Below are 17670 nucleotides of genomic sequence, written 5' to 3' on the forward strand. Positions count from 1 at the left end.
GAGTGATGCTTTAATGTATTTTTAATCTTTTGTTGGAAGACACCGAGAGTGGCTGGGGAAACCCAGCCAGATGGGCAGGGTATAAATAAATTGTTGTTTGTTGTTGTTGCTGTTGTTGTTGTTATCTATCACATAATACTAGAATGTACGGTCACCCGACAACTGCATTACTGCAATGCACTCTATGTGGGGTTTCCCTTGTGTTTGATCTGGAAGCTGCAGTTAGTGCAGAATGCTGCAGCACAATTGCTGACAGGCGTGGGGGCTTGTCAGAATATAACACCTGCACTCATTGATCTGCACTGGTTGCTGATTCAAGGGGTCACTGTTACTACTATAAGTCCCACTATAAGACCCAGTGTGGTGTAGTGGTTAAGAGCAGTAGACTCGTAATCTGGTGAACCGGGTTCGCTTCCCCGCTCCTCCACATGCAGCTGCTGGGTGACCTTGGGCTCATCACACTTCTCTGAAGTCTCTCAGCCCCACTCACCTCACAGAGTGTTTGTTGTGGGGGAGGAAGGGAAAGGAGAATGTTAGCTGCTTTGAGACTCCTTAGGGTAGTGATAAAGTGGGGTATCACATCCAAACCCTTCTTGCAACTTGGGACCAGTTAACCCACATCACTCGAGCCCTTTGATCAGCAGAACTGGCACTATTACAGGCTCGACATAATGCCTGTTCCACATTTGTAAGAACTCGATTGTTCAGTGTGGCAATGTCTGCTCTTTTCAGCACCTGCTAAAAGCATTCTTGTTCAGAGAAGTCTATCTGGATGCTTTGAAAGTGGAGGTCATTTAAATCTGTTTTCCCTTTGGTATGTTTTGAAGTATGGTTGTGTTTTTCTCTCAATTCTATTGTCTTATCTTTTTGTAAATCTCTTTGAGAGTTTGTTTTAATAAATAAACATCAACAAACAAACATAATAACAACAAACAACATAAATTGGCAGCACATTCAAGACACACAGAACACAAACTTCCTTTTCACGAAGCATAATTAACTTATGCCAATAATTGCCCCAAACTCCTGTAACAACCCCTTGGTTTTGATGGGTTTTGACCAAAGAGCTAGCCACATTCATGGAATCTACTGTAATTCTCTTCCTGGACACCTGCCATAATAGTTCCCTATTTATCTATTTCTAGAAATATTTCTATCCTGCTCATTCATAACAAAAATATCAAGCAGCCGCCTGTCACGAATTCATCAGGATCAGACCACGAATACACTCGCTCAACGCCATAAGGCATATATATATTTGTGAAAATAATATACACAAATGCATTGTATTAGAGGGAATTGCTTGCAAGAACGGTTAGCCCATTCAAAACTGGATTTCTTAAAAAATGTGTTTATTAGGAGAAATCCTAAAATGCAAGCGAATTTGCATGAGGGTTGTTGTTTTTTTAACAAAGAAACAAAAACCGCAGATTTCCGCAGAAATGTGGAGGGCTTAATTTAAGATTGGAAGAATGAGAAACAGGGAGGACTGAAATTGAGAGAGCCGTCCATTCCTAAGCAGAAACACATGTCCAGATTGCGGACTGCCTTCATCCAGAGCCTGCCAGCCTTCTTCTGAGCGTTCATCAAACTGCCATTCCAAATTCTTTGGCAGGGCAAGGGACTTAATCCGTTACATAAGGATGCGCTTGGCAATGGGGAGGGCTGCTTTTGCCGCGCAGGGAAGGGAGAAGGCCGGCCGCTCAGGGTATTGAAGCGCATTCCGGATCGCCGGCGTTGACCTAGTTTGTCGCCAGTGACAAATTGTGACAATCAATGTAATTGCGAGCATTATTGCATTCTCTGGAAACCGATCCCATCATTAAGACAAATGAGTCCAGGAATGCTGAGTCATGTCACGCTTTCGGAACTGCAGCAAGCCGGTTCATTGGAGAGGATTGGGGAGTGGGGGGAGAGAGAGAAATAGAAGAAGTGCCCCCCTCTTTAAATGGCATCATCACTGCCATCATCAGGGCCCCGATCCTGCCCAGCCCGAAAGTCACCTTATAATTACTTGGAATGCAGCATCTCTAGGAATTGCTTGGAAACTTGAAGAATCAGGCTCTTTCCCTTTTTCTTGTTTAGCGTAATTTTGATAAATCACTGGCTTTCATTAGATTAGGACTCTTGGGCGATACCGTTGGAAGGGGTCCCCAAGGGCTGTGTAGTCCAACCCCCTATAAGGCAGGAATCACAGCTGAAGAATCCCAGGCAGATGGGTCATCCAAGCTCTGCTTAAAATCCTTAAAATAAGGAGGGTCCACCACCTCCTGGGGGAGACCATTCCACTATCAAACAGCTCTTACTGTCAGAAAGTTCTTCTTGATGTTGAGTCGGAATCTTACTTATGAAGGAGCGTCTCCACCTCCATCATTCAGCCCAGACACTGAGGTCCAGCTCTGAGGGCCTTCTGGCGGTTCCCTCCCTGCGAGAAGTAAGGTTGCAGGGAACCAGGCAGAGGGCCTTCTCGGTGGTGGCACCCGCCCTGTGGATTGCCCTCCCACCAGATGCCAAAGAGATAAACAACTGCCTGACATTTAGAAGACATCTGAAGGCAGCCCTGTTCAGGGGAGTTTTTAATGTGTGACATTTTAATGTATTTTTAATCTTTGTTGGAAGCCGCCCAGAGTGGCTGGGGAGGCCCAGCCAGATGGGCAGGGTGCAAATAAAATGTTGTTGTTGTTGTTGTTGTTGTACATTGAAGCCCTTGGTTCATGTTGGGACCATCGGCTGGGTGAGGACTGCAGGGCCTGCTCCCTTCCAGGGCCTTCTCCAACTGGCCCAGGGGGCGTGGCCCAGGCCCTTTCTCCCGGCTATAAAGGGACTCCTGCTGCAGGGAAGCCTCGGACCATCGGCTGGGTGAGGACTGCAGGGCCTGCTCCCTTCCAGGGCCTTCTCCAACTGGCCCAGGGGGCGTGGCCCAGGCCCTTTCTCCCGGCTATAAAGGGACTCCTGCTGCAGGGAAGCCTCGGACCATCGGCTGGGTGAGGACTGCAGGGCCTGCTCCCTTCCAGGGCCTTCTCCAACTGGCCCAGGGGGCGTGGCCCAGGCCCTTATTTGGAACAAACTTTTGGGGAAGCTGGGAAGTGTTCTGCAATTGCTTCCCTGTTCCAATGTGTTTTAAAATGTCCTCAAGCAGTCGGTGGCAATTTAAATTTGTATTTCTTTTTTTCCTTTTTTCTCTTGCTGGGGGTGGGTGGGTGTAATGGATATTTGGTTGGGGATTAATTTTAGTGTAATTGTTCTGTTTTTGTTTTCTGTTGTTTTATTGGTTCTGTATAGTTTGTGTTTTGTTTTTAAGGGGTGGGATCAGGGCTGCCTGGGAGTGAGGCCCCAGCCAACACGATGGCTGGGACAAGTTCCACAGGGGGGGAAGCACTGGGACATCCGATCTCGGTGATCATGGGCAGGAGGCGGAGTTACGCTAAGACCAGACCATGTCATTACCGAGGAGGCAGGTTTAGTCGTTGTTTGAAGACTATCCCTGCCTCCGGGTCTGGCCTTGACCAGATGGATACTGGAATCAACAGGGGAAACCCACATAACCTGAAGGTGTTGCTGTGTAATGCCAGGTCAATAGTGAATAAAACCACTGCCATCCACGACCTGATTGTGGATGGAGGATTTGACCTGGCTTGTGTGACAGAGACCTGGTTGAATGAGACAGATGGGCCCGTCCTTGCTGCCGCTTGCCCACCAGGTTTCTCTTACGCACAGCAACCCAGGTCATGTGGGCGGGGAGGGGGGGTTGCAGTGATTTTTAGGAAGTCATTAGTCTGCACCAGGCGTCCTACTGGGAAGACCCAGTTTTCTGAGTGCATGTTCTGGAAGTTGGGCAATAGGGGCAGTACAGGATTCCTTTTGGTGTACCGACCTCCCCGCTGCACCAAGGATTCCCTGTCCGAGCTGCTTCAGGTCGTGGCGGATGTTCTCCTGGAGACACCTAGTTTGGTTGTCCTAGGGGATTTTAACATCCACGCCGACACGACCTTACAAGGGGCCGCTCGGGACTTCGTGGAAAGCATGGCCTCCATGGGGCTGTCCCTGAATAAGTTGGGCCCAACTCATAGTCATGGACATGCCTTAGACCTGGTATTCACCTCTAGCGACGTGGGTGATCTGACACTAAGTAAAAATGAAACCAAAGAAGTGCCATGGTCAGATCACTTCCTGGTGCAACTGGACTTCTCCGCGACCCTTCCCCTCTGCAGGGAGGTGGGACCAATTCGGATGGTCCGCCCCCGCCACTTAATGGATCCAAATGGTTTCCAGAGAGTGGTAGGGGATGCTTTATCCCGTGTTGATGGCCTTTCAGCTGATTCCCTGGTGGCCCGCTGGAATGCGGAGTTAACCAGGGCTATCGACTGTCTGGCTCCGAAGCGCCCTCTCCGATTGCATGGAGCCCGGACAGCCCCGTGGTTTTCTTCGGAGCTGAGGGCGATGAAACAATCGCTGAGACGGCTAGAGCGTCGGTGGCAGAAAACTCACTCCAAATCTGACCGGACACAGGTTAGAGCTCAACGTCGAGCCTACCAAGTGGCGATAGCGACGGCAAAGAAGACTTTCTTCGCCGCCTCTATTGCATCTGCAGAAAATAGTAGCAGGAGACTCTTTCAGGTGGTCCGCAATTTAACGGAACCACCTTTACCATCGGGGCCTTGTAAAGACCCCAAGATCTCCTGCAACGATTTTGCAAAGTTTTTTGCAGATAAAATCACTCATATTCGGAAGGAGCTAGACACCACCGTGGGAGCAGGGCTGGGGCGGGAGAGTGCTAGAGCCCTGTCTGGTCAAGTTGCATGGAATCAATTTCAATCCGTTACCCCCGAGGATGTGGACAGGCTGCTTGGACGAGTGAAACCAACCACCTGTCTCCTTGATCCTTGCCCATCCTGGCTTATAAAAGCTAGCCGGGAAGGGCTGGGCGATGGGCTCTGCGGGGTGGTGAATGCTTCCCTCTGTGAGGGAACATTCCCAGATCCGCTGAAAGAGGCGGTCATTAAACCGCTTCTTAAAAAACCATCTTTAGACCCGGCCAGTATGGCCAACTATCGCCCAGTTTCAAATCTTCCATTCTTGGGCAAGGTGATTGAGCGTGTGGTTGCTGAACAACTCCAGGCACGCCTGGAGGATGCGGACCATTTGGATCCCTTCCAATCAGGGTTCAGGCCTCATCATGGGACTGAAACTGCCTTGGTCGCACTGGTTGATGATCTCCGGCGAGCTAGGGACAAAGGTGAGAGTTGTTTCCTAGTTCTGCTGGATCTCTCAGCGGCCTTTGATACAATCGACCATAACATCCTTCTGGACCGTCTAGAGGGGTTGGGAGCTGGGGGCACTGTTATACAGTGGTTTCGCTCCTTTCTCCTGGGCCGTGTTCAGAAAGTGGTGGTGGGGGATGAGTGTTCAGACCCTTGGGCCCTCACTTGTGGGGTGCCTCAGGGTTCCGTCCTCTCCCCCATGCTTTTTAACATCTATATGAAGCCGCTGGGAGAGATCATCAGGGGGTTTGGACTGGGTGTCCATCAATATGCAGATGATACCCAGCTCTACCTTTCTTTCAAATCAGAACCAGTGAAGGCGGTGAAGGTCCTGTGTGAGTGCCTGGAGGCGGTTGGAGGATGGATGGCGGCTAATGGATTGAAGTTGAATCCTGACAAGACAGAAGTACTGTTTTTGGGGGACAGGGGGCGGGCTGGTGTGGAGAACTCCCTGGTCCTGAATGGGGTAACTGTGCCCCTGAAGGACCAGGTGCGTAGCCTGGGAGTCATTTTGGACTCACAGCTGTCCATGGAGGCGCAGGTCAATTCTGTATCCAAGGCAGCTGTCTACCAACTCCACCTGGTACGCAGGCTGAGACCCTACCTGCCCGCTGACTGTCTGGCCAGAGTGGTGCATGCTCTAGTTATCTCCCGCTTGGACTACTGCAATGCGCTCTACGTGGGGCTACCTTTGAAGGTGACTCGGAAACTACAACTAATCCAGAATGCGGCAGCTAGACTGGTGACTGGGGGCGGCCGCCGAGACCACATAACACCGGTCTTGAAAGACCTACATTGGCTCCCAGTACGTTTCCGAGCACAATTCAAAGTGTTGGTGTTGACCTTTAAAGCCCTAAACGGCTTCGGCCCAGTATACCTGAAGGAGCGTCTCCACCCCCATCGTTCTGCCCGGACACTGAGGTCCAGCGCCGAGGGCCTTCTGGCGGTTCCCTCATTGCGAGAAGCGAAGCTACAGGGAACCAGGCAGAGGGCCTTTTCGGTGGTGGCGCCCGCCCTGTGGAATGCCCTCCCATCGGATGTCAAGGTGATGGACAACTACCTGACATTCAGAAAACATCTTAAGGCGGCCCTATTCAGGGAAGCTTTTAATGTATGATATTTTAGTGTTTTTTGGTTTCTGTGGAAGCCGCCCAGAGTGGCTGGGGAAACCCAGCCAGATGGGCGGGGTACAAATAATAAATTATTATTATTATTATTATTCTGGAACAGCAGAAAACAAGTTTGCCCCACTGCCCTCTTGGCTATACGTTGAATCTGGGTTGGTTTGTTTTTTTTACCCTAATTAAACATTAGTCTCACCTCTGGATCTGAGACGGGGCAGCTGGTCCCCAAGTTGGATAGGGGTGGATCCAATGGCGTCGCAATGGGGGGATCAGTGCGCCCTGGGTTCCATGTCTGCAGGGATGACAAGAAGTCACCCTGCAGGGGCTCGCGGCAGCATGAGCAGCCATTGCACCGCCACAGCCACGTGTGGAGGATCCTCCATTCACGGTTTCAGCCGCGAGCAGAGGATCCTGGCGCAGATGGCAAAGCGCTAAGTACAATAGCGACGCTGCACATGCGCTGTGTAGCAGTTTGCTGCCTGCGCCACTCCAGCGCCATACGGACGGTGCCGGGATCCTCTGCTTGCAGCTGTAGCAGTGACAGAGGGATCCTGGCACCGTCCGTATGGCGCTGGAGCGGCGCCAGCAGCAAACCGCTATACAGTCATACCTCGGGTTACAGACGCTTCAGGTTGCGTTTTTCCGGGTTGCAGACCACCGAAACCTGGAAATACCAGAATTGGTTACTTCTGGGTTTCGGCGGTCGTGCATGCGCAGAAACACTAAATCACGCTTTGCACATGCGCAGAAGCGATAAATCGCAACCCGCCCCTGTGCACAGATGCACCACTGCGGGTTGCGGATGCTGCAGGTTGTGAACGTGCATCCCGCATGGATCACGTTTGCAACCCGAGTGTCCACTATACAGCATCGCTACGTACAGCGCATGCGTCATACGTAGCTTCGCCACACATGCGCTCTACGTAGCGATGTCCGCCCCGGGTGTCACGACGCCTTCCTTCGCCCCTGGGTGGATCAACCTGATTGGGGTGGGGGAGATTAGCGCCAGGGAGTAGATGGGGGGGGGGACTGTGCACAGACAAAGGAATTGTGGAGAACTGGATTTAAGAAGGGGGAAATGCCCATTCCCAAGGGAGGGACACAGGTCTGGCTATCAAATACCCTCCAATATTTCTCTGATGCAAATGGGGACATCCTATTCCATAATAATATTAATAATAATAATTTTATTATTTATACCCTGCCCAGCTGACTAGGTTGCCCCAGCCACTCTGGGCAGCTTCCAACACATGTAAAAACATATTATCATTTTTTTGTAAAATCTTGTTAATTCCGTTTTACATTCCACTTTTGAATTCAAACATTAAAGGATTCCCTGATTCCTTAGACCCTTCCCTGGTTTCCATTATCAAACTTTTCCGGCTGCATCGCATAATTTCTCTATTCTTCTTAAGATAGTCCAATTTTACCTTAGTTTTTAGTGCAATACAAGCATTACTCAAATCCTGCCAAAGTTTTTAGTTGTTTACAGTGTTCTCTTAAATAAATTGTAAAAAAAAGAAATAAAAAATCCATTCCTTCTTAAAGTTTCTATCTTCCTGGTTTCTGATTTTCCCGTCATTTTCGCCATTTCGGATTACTCCATACCCTCCAACATTTCTCTGATGAAAACAATAATAATAGTAATAATAATTTTTTATTTATACCCCGCCCTTCCTGGTTCAAAAACCGGGCTCAGGGCGGCTAACAACAAATTTAAAACACTTAATTGTAAAAGCAGCATAAAATACAATATAAAAACATGAATAACAATAAATACAAAAATCAAAAATCAATTAGATAATCCCCAGGGTTAGCTGGCTGAATTGGTCCTACTTGGGCCAGCGAGGAGACCGGGGAGAATTAGCCGTGGGGTCTCAGAGTGGGTGATCTTCATAAAAGGGGAGGGGGAGGGAAGAGAAGGGAAATAAAAGATCAGGCTGAATTAAAAGTAAAGGCCAGGAGGAATAGCTCTGTCTTACAGGCCCGACGGAAGGAGGTTAAATCCTGCAGGGCCCTGGTCTCATGGGACAGAGCATTTCACCAGGTCGGAGCCATCACTGAGAAGGCCCTGGCCCTGGTGGAGGATAGTCTGACTTCCTTAGGGCCCGGGACCTCTAAACTATGATTATTCATGGACCTTAAGGTCCTCTGCGGGGCATACCAGGAGAGGTGGTCCCGTACATATGAGGGCCCTAAGCCACAAATAAGGACGTTGTAAGGGGAAGTGGGACATTCAGGGATCAAATCAGAAACTTCTGGAAAATAGGGACACATGGAGGGTCTGCCATCATGCCCTGGTTACATAGATCAGCATCCTTCTCCTGTGCCAGCCTGTTTTAAAAAGCCTTGGTTAGGCAGCATCCTCGGTCACACTCTTGGGAACGGTAATTTAGACTTTAAAACGGGCTGCAATCTGAATGTTAAGCGTTCGCTTCCCCCCTTCCATGCTCCATTAAACATACTTTGCGAGTCCAAAAGGAAAACAAAACTCTATTCGTGTTGGAGGGAGGGAGATTGGAAGCCTGTTTCACGTTGGCTCCTGCTGCCTAAGGCTGCTCCCCTCCTCCCTGAGAGCCAAATGCAGGTATTGGGCCAGGTGTGCCCCAGGTGAGTAGAGAGCAGCCCTTATTACAAGCTCATATACCTGTAGGTTTAATACTCATAAAGGAGCAAGGGATTATGCACCTTTTGATGATGCTGCAGCGACTTAATCTTCTGTAGTGGGAAAGGAAGCTTATACTTGCGAAACCTGAGGTGCCCATTGATTGATTGCAGCTGCTGAAATGTTCCATTTTATATTTTATCTTTGTGTCAAGGCTCCCAAAGACCGTTTGAAAATAACAGTAATAATAACGAGGGGAGGCAAGAGAGGAAGACAGTTGCTTTAGGTGCTTTTAGGAAAGGAATCTGCAGCCAAGACTGAAGGCAGACAAAGGGAAGGATCTCTCTCTCTCTCTCTACATGCAGCAGTGTGGTGTAGTGGTTAGAGTGCTGGACTAGGACCTGAGAGACCAAGGTTCAAAGCCCCACTTGGATGTGACGCTCACTGAGGCCATTCGCTCACTCACTCTCAGCCAAACCTACCGCACAGGGTTGTTGCGAGGATAAAAATAAGGCAGGGCATCTGTAGGCATTATCAATCAATTAAAAAAATTTGACTGCCACAAGATGTAGTGATGGCTGGGCCTACGTGGTTTTACTAGTGGAATTAGACCAGGCATAGGCAAACTCAGCCCTCCAGATGTTTTGGGACTACAACTCCCATCATCCCTAGCTAACAGGACCAGTGGTCAGGGATGATGGGAATTGTAGTCCCAAAACATCTGGAGGGCCAAGTTTGGGGATGTCTGAGTTAGACAGTGAGGGAGGAGAAGGAGATTGAGTGCTGTTGTGCTCAGATCCTGTTTGCTGGTTTCCCACAGGCATAGGATCATAGAGTTGCAGAGTTTTAGAGTTGGAAGGGACTCTAAGGGTCATCTAGTCTCAACTGAGTCATCCATGACATATGGCCATCCAACCTCTGCTTAAAAACTTCCAAGCAAGGAGAGTCTGCAACTTCCTGAGGGAGTCTGTTCCACTGTTGAGCTGCTCTTGCTGTCAGAAAGTTCTTCCTGATGTTTAGTTGAAATCTCCTTTCTTTAACTTGAATCCATTGATTTGGGTCCTAACCTCCAGAGTAGGAGAAAACAAGCTTGCTCCATCTTCCATGGGACAGCCCTTGAGATATTTGAAGATGGCTCTCACATCTCCTCTCAGTCTCCTCTTTTCCAGGCTAAACATACCCAGCTCCTTCAACCGTCCCTCATCAGGTTTTGTTTCCAGACTCCTGATCATTTAGAACAAGATGCTGGACTAAATGGGCCATTGGCTTGACCCAGCAGTCTCTTCTTATGTTCTTTTGGTGTATACTGTTGGTGTTGGTGCTGACCTTTAAAGCCCTAAACAGCCTCAGTCCAGTATACCTGAAGGAGCGTCTCCACCCCCATCGTTCTGCCAGGACACTGAGGTCCAGCGCCAAGGGCCTTCTGGTGGTTCCCTCACTGCGAGAAGCCAAGTTACAGGGAACCAGGCAGAGGGTCTTCTCAGTAGTGGCACCCGCCCTATGGAACGCCCTCCCATCAGATGTCAAACAGAACAACAACTACCAGACATTTAGAAGACATGTGAAGGCAGCCAGTTTAGGGAAGCTTTTAATGTTTAACAGACTACTGTATTTTAATACTTTGTTGGAAGCTGCCCAGAGTGGCTGTGGAAACCCAGCCAGATGGGTGGGGTATAAATAATAAATTATTATTATTATTACAACTCAACCCACAGACTCAAAGTTGATCAGTGCTGTCCTACAGCAATGTTCTTCAACCTTGGGTCAGCAGTGGAGGAAGTTGCTCAGGCACCTAGGGCGGCGCACCCAGGGGTGGGGCGATCTGCCTATAGGGGTGGGGCGATGGTGGGGCAAGCCACCCGTCGGGGCGGGGCACATAACGAGGCCTCCTGCCTGCCTCCTCCCACTCAGCCGCCCTACAGCTGGGGGGGGGGCAGCGGGCTGACAGTTTGGGCAGCCTGGAGCCTGGGTGCGCACAAGCCACCACATCTCTCCCAGAAGAGATACATGGCTCAGGCATGCTGCAGGTCCCGCTGTGAATGCTGCCCACCATTTTGTCACCCCCATCAGTGGTGACACCCGGGGCAGACCGCACCCCCCCTTCCTCCGCCCCTGCCTTGGGTCCCTAGACATTGCAGTATCACAACTGCCATCACCTTCAGTCAGCTTAGCCAATGATCTGGGATGATGGGAGTTGTAATCCCAATAGCATCTAGTGATCTGAGAACAAATAACACTGTCCTATAGTAAAGGTAAAGGGACCCCTGACCATTAGGTCCAGTCATGGCCGACTCTGGGCTTTAGATACTTATTAGGTCCATAAATTACTACATTGCATATATTCAACACAAAAAGTGACAATTTGTTGTTGACAAAGGTCAGCTGGACATATAAAGGGCCCCATTACCTTCAGTAGCTTAAAAGTAAAGGTAAAGGGACCCCTGACCATTAGGTCCAGTCGTGGCCGACTCTGGGGTTGCGGCGCTCATCTCGCTTTATTGGCCAAGGGAGCCAGCGTCCAGCTTCCAGGTCATGTGGCCAGCATGACTGAGCTGCTTCTGGTGAACCAGAGCAGCACACAGAAATGCCATTTACTTTCCCACCGGAGCAGTACCTATTTATCTACTTGCACTTTGACATGCTTTCGAACTGCTAGGTTGGCAGGAGCAGGGACCGAGCAACGGGAGCTCACCCCGGTGCGGGGATTCGAACCACCGACCTTCTGATCAGCAAATCCTAGGCTCTGTGGCCCTAATAAGTCTTCATTTCCACTCCCTGTCTCTGCTTCCAATCTCAGCAGAAAAGCAAAGCCGGTATCTTCAGAATAACTTCCTCTCCTCCCCATTCAAGTCTGGCGGGGGGGGAACATTCGCCTGTGAGCCTCGCCAAAATCTATCAAGAAATAAAGCTATTGCTTCTGGGTCAGCCACCCACCCCCTGCACTCCCCAATTCATTATTCCAGAGTGGCCCCTTGGCTGGATGCCAAAAATAACTGGAACTGTGAATCAGCTTGCACCATTCTTCATACAAACAAATAAATCACCAATGCGGAGAGTATTATGGGATGAAAAGGAGTTGTTTATGGAAATGCAAAACCTTCCTCTCGTCCAGGCTTTCCTGGTACACAACCTCCAGCTCAACAACAACAACTGTATTGCACAAGTTGCACTGAGGTTCATAGAGGTCGGCTCCCCCTTTCCATTTGTTAAACAAAACAGCTGGATGTAATTATTGAGTATTATTTTCAGGGAGGAAAGGCTTTCAATGGCTAGTAGCCACAATGGCTATGCTCTGTTTCCACGTTCAAAGGCAGTCATGCTTCAGAGTTCTTCTTCTTCTTCTTCTTCTTCTTCTTCTTCTTCTTCTTCTTCGGCAAGCACTCATAGCTGAGTAAGATTGCCTTCCATAAATTCAGTTTTAACAGTGAGTCCATAAGTTACTGTGGAGGCCAATTCTGGATCCACACATCCTTCCACATTGGGGACATAGATTTCTGAGCAAGAGTGGATTATGGTGAGGGTTTGCCAAGTGTGCCTTCCTCTTAGCACGTTTCTCCCTTGCGTCCTGAGTTTGAACCCATGACACCTTTGGTAAAGGCTGTTCTCCAATTGGAGCACTCGCAGGCCAGTGTTTCCCGGTTGTCGGTGTTTATACTACTTTTTTTTTTCCTTGAGAGAGTCTTTGAACCTCTTTTGTTGACCATCAGCATTACGCTTTCCATTTTTAAGTTTGGAATAGAGTATACCTGAAGGAGAGTCTCCACCCTCATCATCCAACCCGGACACTGAGGTCCAGCACCGAGGGCCTTCTGGCAGTTCCCTCACTGTGAGAAATGAAGTTACAGGGAACCAGGCAAGTGGCCTTCTTGGTAGTGGAACACCCTCCCATCAGATGTCAAAGAAATAAACAACTATATGACATTTAGAAGACATCTGAAGGCAGCCCTGTTTAGGGAAGTTTTTAACGACTGATGTTTTAATGTATTTTTACCTTCTGATGGAAGCCGCCCAGAGGAGCTGGGGAAACCCAGCCAGATGGGCTGGGTAGAAATAATAAATTGTTGTTGTTGTTATTGTGTTGTTGTTGCTTTGGAAGACGATAATCAGGCATCCACACAACATGACCAGTACAACGAAGTTAATGCTTCGACAATGGAGATATTTGCTTCTGTGATAGGAATTGTAAGGTCTTAGATATATAATAAATGTACCAACCAAGCAAGTACATAGATCAGCACACGAAGACTGACATGAAACCATTTTTGATTCCCATATTGTCCAAGTGTTTTCTCTACAAGGTCAAAGGAAAATGGAAAAGCCTCCCCATTGTCTTTTCTTTTACAAATCCTGTCTTAAGGGTATGTCTGTGTATGAATAGGGTGAGCCTGTGACCTGGCTCAGGAACTAAGTATTTATCATTACTAAGTATTTATCATTACAAAAGACTGGACACCGTTGGTGGAATCTTCTGAGTAGTTGGAGATGGTGTTTATAAGTGGTCCGCGTTTCACAAGCATACCATAAGGACATTCGCAGGGAAACCAACATGCTTGTTTACAAAGCTATTGTACTACCAGCCTTCCTGTATGCTTGCTTCAGAGTACCTGCTCTTGTTCCAGCAGCCTCTCTTTATGTTCTTAAGTGAGATAGATTGATGCTTTTTCAAGCAAGAGCCCTGTGTCAGGGCCTTGGGCCAATGTGTTTTCCATTCAAATTTATTTTTGTTGCAAGTGAGCGGAAGCAAGTTACTAGTCCACAATGAAGTACTTTCCTTGCAGCCATGGAGGAGGTCGAGTGGGAGAGCGAGCCAAAGCTCTTTTCAAGCTTTCCAGAGCTTCCCTTTTTCATTCCTTGCTGATGATGATCAATCATTATTTGTTGCAGGTGATGGCATCTGATTGTAGCCTTATTAGACTTTACCGATTGGTAGGGTGAGCGTTGCTCCCAGAACAGGGAGGAAGGAGTCAAATGACACCGAGGTTTGGTTCAGAGAAAGAGTTTATTCTGCTCTCCGGATAGCAGAAGGCACTGCGTGAATCGGTTCACAGCAAGCACAAAAGCAAGAGAAATTGCATACAGTATATATATCCTCCAGGCACCCTCTACCCCCTCCCCCAGGAATCCAGACACATCAGCTTATACACGTAAGTTGACATCCATGACCATAAAAGGATGTTCTTGTTCCTGTACTCTTGACCATAAAAGGATGTTCCTGTTCCTGTGCTCCTTATCTTGGAGTAAGAAGGTCACCAACTCTAAGAGCACTCCTGGCGCCGTTCCAGGGGGGCTGACAAGGTCTGTGCGTCAGTGTGGTCAGGATGCAAGATAAGACCCAGATGTGTCATCCCTGCACCACTTTGGAACTGACAAGGCCATTCATTAGGCATCATGGACTGATAAAGGAAAGAGCTTTGTTTATACAGCTGTGTTCCTGTTATACATTTGCTCAAGAGCTCAAGTTAATGGTTTTTAGCTAATGCACCCTTGGAGAAGGAAAAATGGGATTTGGGGGCCCGTTTCAGACTGACTGCACAGTCAAGTTTTAGATTTATTTTTGTTGCAAGTGAGCGGAAGCAAGTTACTAGTCCACAATGAAGTACTTTCCTTGCAGCCAGGTAGGAGGTTGAGTGGGAGAGCGAGCCACAGCTCTTTTCAAGCTTTCCAGAGCTTCCCTTTTTCATTCCTTGCTAATGATGATCATTATTTGTCGCAGGTGACGGCATTTGATTAGATTAGATTTCTTATATTTCCATGGCACTTTTCATTCAAATGAATCCCAAAGGATCTTATAGACACCCACTTTCCCCTCTGCCCCCCCCCACCACCACCACTGGCCTATGGCCCTCAGGAGGTTGTCTAGAAGGAAATGTGGCCCTGGATCTGAAAAATGTTTCCCTAGCCCTGCTCTTGCCTATGAGGTCTGTCTTCCCTGCAAAACTCTGGTTTTTATAAAGCATTTCTCGAGTGGCAAGCGGTGTGTTTCTGCAAAAATGTGTTTGATTGTAAACATTTCGCCGGAAGCTGATCTTGAAACATCATTGGTTCTATCAGAACGAACCCATCCTGCTGCCTTTTCCCCTTTTTCCATCCCCTGCCATTGAAAATGGCATTTAATTCATCTGAATTCTTTGAAGAAGAAGAAATGTCCTTTAACCGGCACTCTTGCATTATTTAATGCAATGTGCCCTGTGGGGATTCCTCTTTAAGTCATTTTTCCTAATTTTCTATCCTGCTGTTGCTAGCACTTAGCAAACAGGCTGGTTTTTATCCGCTGTTCCCCATTTTGTATTAGCAGAAGAATGGGGAAGTGGCTCATTCACAAAATCGTTAAACCTTCTACCAGCCTCCCACTCCATCCCACAATCATCAAATTAAGGAAGGTATGTGAAGGCTGATGAACCAGCTGTGCCACCTTCCTCCGACTCGCTTCCTACCCAACCCACTCGAAAAGAGCAAAACAACACCCTCCACAAACAAAGTCACTTAGGTAACATAGACAGAGTCCAGAGAGAAAATAAATTCTAGTAACACTTTACTGTAAGTTTGGTTGAGGGACCCCTGACCATTAGGTCCAGTCGTGGCCGACTCTGGGGTTGCGGCACTCATCTCGCTTTATTGGCCGAGGGAGCCGGCATACAACTTCCGGGTCATGTGGACAGCATGACTTAGCCGCTTCTGGCAAACCAGAGCAGCGCACAGAAACGCTGTTTACCTTCCCGCTGGAAGGTATTTATCTACTTGTACTCTGACGTGCTTTCGAACTGCTAGGTTGGCAGGAGCAGGGACTGAGCAACGGGAGCTCACCCCGTTGCGGGGATTCGAACCGCCGACCTTCTGATCGGGAAGTCCTAGGCTCTGTGGTTTAACCCACAGTGCCACCCGCGTCCAACATTTTACTGAGGAAACTGAATAAAAGCAGTGTATAATTCGAAAAGAATGGAACAGAGAGGTTTTCTCTTTTTTAAAAAAAAAATTCCGGCCTAGTACATAGCAGGGAAACATTCAACCAAACATACAGAGGGAAAACTCCCTCAGCAGACATCACCTCACTTTGCCTGGTGCTTGTGGAGTAATTATATAATATAATGAAACTGGCACAACGTCTGAAGCATGAAGACTCCTTCGGAATTGAGTGACACAGTTTTATTATGTGCAGGGCTAAAGATGAACATGGAGGCCTCACGTCGTACAACTTTTTGGTTAACTTAAACCGTTTACCGCCTTCTATATGAACAGTAGACTGGGATAAGAACTTATGTTATTTGGTCGTTATTTTGCATCTGTTGCCTAAACACCAGCTTCTAGGTTAGGGTGGGATGTTTCATTATTTATCGGCATGTTGTTGTGATGTGTTGAAACAATTTAATAAAGAAAAGAAAAAAATGCAATGGCAACAAAGCCTGTCGCTCACATCTCAGTTCATGCCCAGTCAGGTCTGGGGGTGGTTATTCATCTCTGCAGGAGCCCCTGTCTCCTGGGAACATCAAATCCTCCAGCATCATCTCTCCTCCAGCCCCCGCATGGTTGATTGTGGTTCTTTTGTTGCTGTTCTTCTTCTTAAGGCTGGGAGAGGGGCTGTTTGATATGCAAATGCCACCCACATCCCTTCCCTTTGTTTCCTGCCACCACTTTCCTGTTGATAACGCAGCCCAAGTTGCCTTCCTTAACTCCTTGCGCCCACCTGGTTCGAGCACGTCAGCATGCTGGTCATCCTCCTGAACTGTGTCACCCTCGGGATGTTTCAGCCTTGTCAAGATGACAAATGCAAGTCTGAGAGGTGCACCATTTTGGAGGTAAGAGAATATCCTCTCTCTCTCTCTCTCTCTCTCTCTCTCTCTCTCTCTCTCTCTCTCTCTCTCTCTCTCTCTCTTTCCTGCAGTGCCCACTGGAACTGGTAGGGCAGAAAGCAGGGAGACTGACAGTAGGTGGCGCTAGATCCAATGACAGGCAGAACCAATTGATTCTAACCTTGCCTCTATCCTCCTCCCAGCTGAGTTCTACAAAGGCAGCTCTGAGGTTTCCCACAAAGCATTCTGGAAGTTGCAGCTGGTTACGGGTGCTGAGAGTTGTTAGGAGACCTCACAGAGTTCCCTGGGAAGATGGTGCCAGGCCAAAATGTTTTTACTTACCCAAACATGTGGTTTTTAATTGGGGGTGGATGGGTAGTTATCTATGTCAGTGGCCTTTATTCACTCATCCATGAAACTGGGTAAATCTTGTCCCTTTTTAATGAGTATATTGGCCTCCATTAATTGCTGCTTTTTTATGTGAATGCCTTTGTTATTTTGGGTTTTTGCTGCATAAGTGCCTTTGCAGCACTTGAGTGCAAAAATGCAACTACAAAATATAATTATTAATTGTAGCAATAGTGAGCTTATAGGTGTAGCGCAAAGTTGTGTGCCAAAACCTCGCTGCCACCTCTTAACACCACCCGAGGCAGCTGCCCCTTCTTACCTAATGATAGACTCATCTCTGTGTCTGTTGGAGGATTTTGGACACTTCCAAGATGTGTTTTGGACAAGTAACAACCTTATGCCAACGACATTTCTCTATGATTTCGCAGCACCACATCAGGTAGTGACTGAGGTCTGCCCACCGACTGGCATGGAACAAGTTGGTGGTCCTGTTCCTCCTACCGAGACCTAATAAAATTCAGCCTTTGTGTCAAGGCTGTTGGCAG

At 48.1% G+C, this 17670-nt stretch overlaps 1 protein-coding gene across 3 annotated transcripts in view; it reads left to right on the forward strand.

Moving 5' to 3' along the window:
- The window catches only part of CACNA1H (calcium voltage-gated channel subunit alpha1 H), a 398455-nt gene that overhangs the window by 196686 nt on the left and 184099 nt on the right, over positions 1 to 17670 (forward strand). For all 3 annotated transcript variants that reach the window (XM_081169320.1, XM_081169322.1, XM_081169321.1), the window contains exon 3: positions 16671 to 16783. In XM_081169320.1, coding sequence (XP_081025446.1) covers positions 16671 to 16783 — 113 coding nt within the window. The remainder of the gene's footprint in view (positions 1 to 16670; positions 16784 to 17670) is intronic.

Source organism: Podarcis bocagei (assembly GCF_964188305.1).
Source record: "Podarcis bocagei genome assembly, chromosome: 14".
Classification (NCBI taxonomy): domain Eukaryota; kingdom Metazoa; phylum Chordata; class Lepidosauria; order Squamata; family Lacertidae; genus Podarcis; species Podarcis bocagei.